Source organism: Sinocyclocheilus anshuiensis, unplaced genomic scaffold, assembly GCF_001515605.1.
Source record: "Sinocyclocheilus anshuiensis isolate Anshui unplaced genomic scaffold, SAMN03320099.WGS_v1.1 scaffold733, whole genome shotgun sequence".
NCBI classification, from domain to species: domain Eukaryota; kingdom Metazoa; phylum Chordata; class Actinopteri; order Cypriniformes; family Cyprinidae; genus Sinocyclocheilus; species Sinocyclocheilus anshuiensis.
The window spans coordinates 1,021,593-1,028,614 of record NW_015539923.1 but is presented as its reverse complement, the minus strand read 5'-3'; the positions used below and the strand labels follow the sequence as shown (position 1 = coordinate 1,028,614).

The 7,022-nt window shown below is 36.4% G+C and overlaps 2 protein-coding genes across 4 annotated transcripts in view; one reads left to right on the top strand and one right to left on the bottom strand.

Annotated features, from left to right (window-relative positions):
- LOC107686597 (IQ motif and SEC7 domain-containing protein 3-like) overlaps positions 1 to 1,113 on the bottom strand; it is a 21,789-nt gene extending 20,676 nt beyond the window's left edge. Inside the window, exon 1 of the mRNA XM_016483660.1 lies at positions 483 to 1,113. Within this exon, the coding sequence (XP_016339146.1) occupies positions 483 to 931 (449 nt within the window). The 5' untranslated portion in view covers positions 932 to 1,113. The remainder of the gene's footprint in view (positions 1 to 482) is intronic.
- Positions 1,114 to 2,100: 987 nt separating this feature from the next.
- The window catches only part of LOC107686618 (WAS protein family homolog 1-like), a 9,512-nt gene continuing 4,590 nt past the window's right edge, over positions 2,101 to 7,022 (top strand). For 2 of the 3 annotated variants that reach the window (XM_016483674.1, XM_016483675.1), the window contains exons 1-4: positions 2,101 to 2,185; positions 2,770 to 2,910; positions 5,361 to 5,472; positions 5,850 to 5,996. In XM_016483674.1, the coding sequence (XP_016339160.1) occupies positions 2,178 to 2,185; positions 2,770 to 2,910; positions 5,361 to 5,472; positions 5,850 to 5,996 (408 nt within the window). In that variant the 5' untranslated portion in view covers positions 2,101 to 2,177. Of the gene's footprint in view, positions 2,186 to 2,761; positions 2,911 to 5,360; positions 5,473 to 5,849; positions 5,997 to 7,022 lie in introns of those variants that run through there. The other variant, XM_016483676.1, reaches the window with a different exon arrangement.

Below are 7,022 nucleotides of genomic sequence, written 5' to 3'. Positions count from 1 at the left end.
GTGTGTGTGTGTGTGTGTGTGTGTGTGTGTGTGTGTGTGTGTGTGTTTGCATGCCAATAGAGTGTTTTTAAGTACTTTTTAAAATGCATTCTTGCTGCAAAATAATCAAGTGCATTAACAACCTCTTTCTCAAGACCTTTTGCCCTGGAAAGAGCTGAACTAATGCTGACCTATAATCATTTTTCTTCCATTTTAGAGTGTGCTGTTAATTTAAGAATGCAACACACACACATGCATTTAAACACTGATAGATTACAAACCCACATGATCTCAAAAACAGCATGCTGAATGATTTTATTGATGCAAATCATCATGCTTGTGTGATCGTGGAATTATTGATGTGCAATTGCATATTCACTGTGGCCTACATAGAGTGAAATTCCTCTGTTATGTAATCCTGATGGCGCATGTAATCTGCCTCACCGATCTCATGTTTTCCTACAGAAAAAGACTGATTTGTTGAAGGTGTGATGAGAACTTACTCAGATGCCCGTGGGAGTCCCACAGCTCGGCACAAGGTGGCAGGTGTCTGTGGGACCAGGGACCGACAGCAGGGGTCCTGAGCATCATTATCATCTTCATCAGCAGAGTCTGGACTGACATTGCTGGGTCCCGCAGGAACGAGCTGCATGTCCAGGGGGGAATGATGCTGCTGCTGCTTGGTTTGGACCGGGGGCGTCCCGGCTCTGCTGGTTCGGGGCAGGCTGGAGGTCCGGGGGGGCGGAGGCGGATGATAGCGGGGAGGGTGCCAGTGATGGCTGCTGGAGTCCCGCAGCTGCCGATTCTCAACCGCTAGATCCTCCAGCCGGCGCTCGAGTATGTCTATCCGGTATCGCTGGGTTTGGATCAGACTCTGCTGGTTCTGCACGATGGCGGTGAGCTCCTTCAGATAGAGCACCGCCTGCAGAGGGTTCTCCAGAAGGCTCGACATCCCGTGCGACGCTCCTCTTGAAAAAGCCGACAAATGATCCGATCCAAGCGGGGCGTCTTGTTTTCAGTGCCCCTGAGCAGTTGCACGGGTTGATATTTAAATGGCTGAGCCGAGAGAGAGAGAGAGAGAGAGAGACCCCCGCCTCCACCTCCGTGCCCAGAGCGCGCATGAAGGAATGCGCGGAGTGGTGCTGATGCGAGGATGTCAAAACACGGGATTGAAGGGGGCGGGGCCGCGTTCGCCAGTGACGTCAGGGGGCACGTAATGAGGCGCAATATCAGAGTTTGCTTAAGTTTATTTATCTCCTAAATATATAAATAAGAAATCTGGATATGCTTGTTTATTCATTTCTTTTCTGTTTATATTAATCGTTCATTTAGATTCGTTGTTAATAATTAATCATTAATTATAAAATGTATCTTTGTATGCCTTTTAATCTTCAAAAAAATAAAAAAAACATCCCTATGGCATGTACACATGAAACATGCTTAGTGTCTTATTTTATTGCTGCAAATTTAAATTTCTGTTGCTTGGTTACCAAATGAAAGTTCTTTTCCTCCTTATTTTCAGGGTGCATTATTAGCAGCATAACTGTTTCTCACTATAATGCCAAAGCGTCAATTAAAATAATAATAATAATAATAATAATAGTACAGAAAACAAGGCAAAAATCAGAAAGTTAATGATGGGAATGGTTAGCTGCTAACAAAACTGATCAAAACGGCTTCACAACTTTCGTATACATGCCTACATGAAATATACCACACAAAGAGAAGTGACTTTCGAAAGCTGTTTATTCATTGACAATTATTTTAAGATTCTTGTGGCCCACACAAAAGTACAGAAAAATACACGAGGACATACATCACGATAAATGCCAAATTATATTGTTAACAAAAACAGCAGCAGCAGCAATAACAATGATCATGGTGATAATAATAATAGTACAAATGAAAAGTGAAAATTATTAACACAACAGTTGCTCAACAGTCATAATGTCTCATACACGAGTCAGTTTTAGCATTTTAATAGACATTTAATAAATATTTTAATAATTCATACAATATTGATATGTAGATCAATTATATACTTTAAATTTGTTTCGTTTTTATTATTTTATTATGCGTTTTTCGTCAGTTGTTACGCGCTGACGTCAGGCGTCACGTGATCTGAGAGTGCGGAAGTTGTGATCCTGAAAGTCTTGAGCGCCTTCAAGCAGCCGAACGTTTGCGCTTTTGGCAAATAAATGGTCAGGTAAAGTGTTCGCTTTCTATCTTAACAGCGGCGTTTCATAGATATTTTATAGTTATCCGTTCATATTTTTGGCCGCTGTGTTTTCTTCAGCGGTGATTGCCGGATGCTCGCGTTATGCATATCAAATGAGAATCAGTGTTTCAGATAGCTGTCATATTACTATTATATTCTCTTATTAAAAGGTTTGCATTGCGACACACAACATAACCGTGTTTATTCAACTTTATCCGACTCTTGTGAGCGACTCTTGTGACTCTGTTTAGGCTGGATTAGTGTTTCATGTTGCTGTATTAGATTGAATCTAGATACGTGACCCATGTATCTGCGGGGGCAAAAAGCATAAATCCCACATGATATGAAATTTACATTTCCATACAGTGTCCACTGAAGCATAAATATGTGGGCTGCCAACTTCAGTATGCAGTGTATTTGAATGTCATATTTAAGTATAGCACATCACACATATCAGCTACTACTTTGGCAAATTATAACACTAGATAATTGAAAATGACTTAAGACTTTATATTTCACAATTTGCTCATACAGATTGAATGATTCTTTGGTGTGTGTCTGTGTATGTGTAGGATGACTCCGAAACGTTACCTGGAGGGACAGGTGTACTCTGTACCGCTCATCCAGCCGGATCTGAGGAGAGAAGAGGCTGTGCATCAGATCACTGATGCATTACAGTACCTGGAAACGATATCAACAGACATCTTCAATAGGTGAACACACATTTATACACACTCTTTTATGCTGCAAAGAGTGCTTTTGTGTAGATCAGAGATGCAGAAGTTCAAGAGGCTAGAATCAATAATATTATAGCAGTTCACACCAATGTTATATATTAGTGCTACTTTTTGAGTTGCCCATTCAGGTCTCAAAAATAAGGATTTTTTAATAGGTGGATATAGATTTTATGATTGTAGATTTTATGTATGTAGCTGAACTTACATTTATTTTAGCAACATATTTTGTATGTAACAATTTTTTTTCTTCTTGATTTTTTTGAATTATTAAAAAAAAATGTTTTGCTATAAATAATTTATTAGTTAATTTTTAATATATTATAATACATTTATATATACAGCACTGCTCTTTTACAGAAATTAATACTTTTTTCAGCAAAGATGCATTAAACTGATCAAAAGCAACAGTACAATATTTATAATGTTACAAAAGATGTCTAGTTCAAATACAAGCTAGACAACTTTCTATTCCAGTAAATGTTTCTTAAGCAGCAAATCAACATATTAGAATGATTTCTGAACGATCACGTGCCACTGAAGACTGGAGTTATGATTCTGAAAATTCAGCTTTGTATCAGAGAAATAGATTACATATTCAAATACATTAAAATAGAAAACAGGTATTTAAAATTGTAATAATATTTCACAATATTACTGTTTATTATTTAGATTATCAAATAAATGCAGCCTTGATGAGAGTTTAAAATCCTTATTTAAATCTTATCGATCCCAAACAATATTTAAATCATAAGAATTAACAAACTTTCGATGAATAACACATAGCAAATGTTTATGTGCGCAAGGCATAAAAACACATGTATATGATCAACATAAGATGTAGTGACGACGCAGCACTGGTCCTTTAAGGTAAGTGACAGCTCAGTCCACTGGCCCGAAACCCCCTCACACCGGCCCCAGGTGGTGCGCCTGGCTATTGAAGGAGGGAGCATGATTAGACCGTGTCAAAATAACAAAGGAGAGAAACACAATGAAAAGTGTGTTTTGCATGAGATGCAGTTGTGAGGGAGTGAGTGCTCAAATATGCTAATTCCAGCTGAACAGGCTGGAAAACCATCCACAGCGTTACCATGACAACATGGCACGTAGGGGTCCAGGGAACATGTGTGTGTGTGGTGAAGCAGTGCGTTTCTAGGTCAGCTCCATTAAGCCTCCCCCCCCGCCCCCCTTCTCTTTTAGTCATTCTTCTGTCATTTTCCCCCGTTTCTAATGGAGGGACTCTTTTAGTTTAGTGCCATAGTTTAGTTTAGTTTAGCACACTGACTCAGTAGTGATGATAGGACTGTACACATGCACAATTACGCTCTCCTTCCTGCTGCGTTTTTTTGATGTTTTCAGGCTGGCGTATACTGTAGCTGCCTTCTGCAATCAAGGCATCTTTTTTCCCTTTCGCAATGTTTGTCCACAGAAACAGTGTAGAATGGACAAACGAAAGAGATACGCGGCTGGTAAACACAGATGGCTTACAGTAGGTGTAATAAAAAGACATTACAATATCAAGCCAGGACAAATGGCATTGGCATAGAGCCACCAAGGTCACAGTGTACGCGCTGTTTCATCTGCTAATGTGCTGCAGTACACCATTATTCAGCATGATGTTTGGAAAATATTACTTTAAGCGTTTCTCATTCGTCCAGGTTCGGCTGTCGCAACTGTGCTCACCAAGGCTGCATTTATTTGATAAAAAAATACAATAAAAACAGTAAAATTGTGAAATGTTATTACAATTCGAAATAACTGTTTTCTATTTGAATATATTTAAAAATGTAATTTATTCTTGTGATGCAAAGCTGAATTTTCAGCATCACAACTCCAGTCTTCAGTGTCACATGATCCTTCAGAAATGTCTTTACTGTCACTTTTGATCAATTTAATGCATTCTTGCTGAATAAAACTAATAATAAAATAGAAAGTCATCTTACTGACAAACTTTTTTTTAATGGTAAGGTACATGTATATTACATATATTATTATATGTCTATTACAGGGCTCTCTGGAAAAAGAGAATGCAATATCTCAATGGGATTTTCTTGGTTAAATTTAAAAAAGCAATGATGCACTTATAACCTTATTTCTTATAGCACATTAAACACAAAATTGCAAAATTAAATTTGTACTTAATGCAGTATTTACATAGAATTTGTCATTCAGAAATACCTGCAAAACAGAATGATTTTTTTTTCATAGGCAGATTAAAAATATTATTTTTGAAATTGAAATTAGCATTGTTGATCATGTAAAAATGGTTAACCATCCAGCAAACATACTGGCTTAAACTGGATTCATTGTGAAACCGTTTTAATCAACAACAAAAGAAATTGAGAATGGCCTGAATTTCAGATTACACTTTTGTGAAGTTCTGATCTAGTATACTGCAGTTATAGTTTGACTTGGTTTGGTTTTGACAGGGTGTCTCAGAGCGTGGAGAAGAACCGTGCACACCTTCAGTCCGTCACAGACCGGATCAAACTGGCTCAGGCCAGAGTCCAGAAGATCAAAGGAAGCAAGAAAGCCACAAAGGTGATGCAGATGATCCAGACACACAGAGAATCTGACAGTCAGTCACACAGCGTAGAAGAGAAACTTATTCTGCAACATATGCCTGGAGCAGAAAGTGAATATGAGTTGTAGGTTGGGCATAAGCTAATCATTAAAACTTATCAAGAAAGGTCTGAGAACTAAGAATTAATTAGAATTTAGAATTAATTTAGAATTAAGAACATGAAGCCTATTTTTCGGACCATTAAGATTTTGACTGCTGTACTGTTTGAGCTGTAGAAATTTTGTACTTATAATAATTGTACTGTTAGTCACTTTGGATTAAAGCACCAACTAATTGACTAATTAATAATTATTGCACTGTACTGAGTGGTTTTATGTCTGATGTGTTTGTGTAGGTGTTCTCCAGTGCCAAATACCCTGCTCCAGAAAAACTGCAGGAATATTCGTCCATCTTTACAGGTGCAGTAGATCCCGCCTCCCAAAAGCGGCCTCGCTTTAAAGTTCAGAGCAAACTCCGCCCACTGGATGACAAGGCCCTCCAGGTGAGCAAATTCAGTCATTTGTTTATTAGCTCCTGCTCCTGCTATCTTTCTTTCAAGTCTATATGGCTCATATTTTGTTTTTAAAAAATCATTGAAATAAATGGAAATATGAGATAGCATTTTGTCTTTAAATTCTCTCTATATATTCCCTTATAAATTAAAGTTGTTGTTTTTTTAATAAACCAAAAAAATCTGTCATAATCTGTCACTACAGTACAGACGTCGCTCCTCTTTTTAATAATGTTTTATTTTTATGTTTTTAGTTGGAATAGTATTAAAATATCAACTCTATTGCTATGATTTTTATGGAACACTAGTAGAGACATTCGCAAATAAAATGAAGGAATAAGTTATCAACGTAATATTTAAAACATAAAAATGTAAATAAATAAATCACTTTCTAAATGGACAAATTAAGAGGCATATTTAAAACAGTTTATTTAAATTATGATTTAAAATGTAATTAAATAAATAATACATCATTTTTAAATGGCAAAATAAATGGGAATGTTTAAAACTGTTAAATTCATGCTTTAAAATGTAGTTAAATAAGATAATTAATACATAAATAATTTTAAATAGAAAAATACATTGATTCATGTAAATGTTGTTTAATAAAATAGTAAATTAGAAGTTAATTCTAAATGCACATTTTAAATAGCATTTTGAAAAACCATTTGCTTTTCTTTGTCCATTTATCAATTGCTTTCTAAGATGCGCATTAAATATCGCATGCGATTTATCGTGCAGCCCTACTTTCTTTGTTGTTTTGTCAAAACCTTTTCTTTATCCATTTGTTAACTGAATTAAAAAATGCCATTGGATAGTTCTGTCATGGAAGCAACCAATCAGCTTTCAGCTCAATTTTAAAAACCACGCAAGCGCTTAACAATCATTAATTGAAAAATTGTTCATTGAGGATATCTGTGAAAAAATCTGCATCAAATTATCTTTTTAAAGGGGTCATATGATGCTTTTTTAAAGATCATTATTTGGTGTATTTGGTGTAACAGAATATGTTGACAT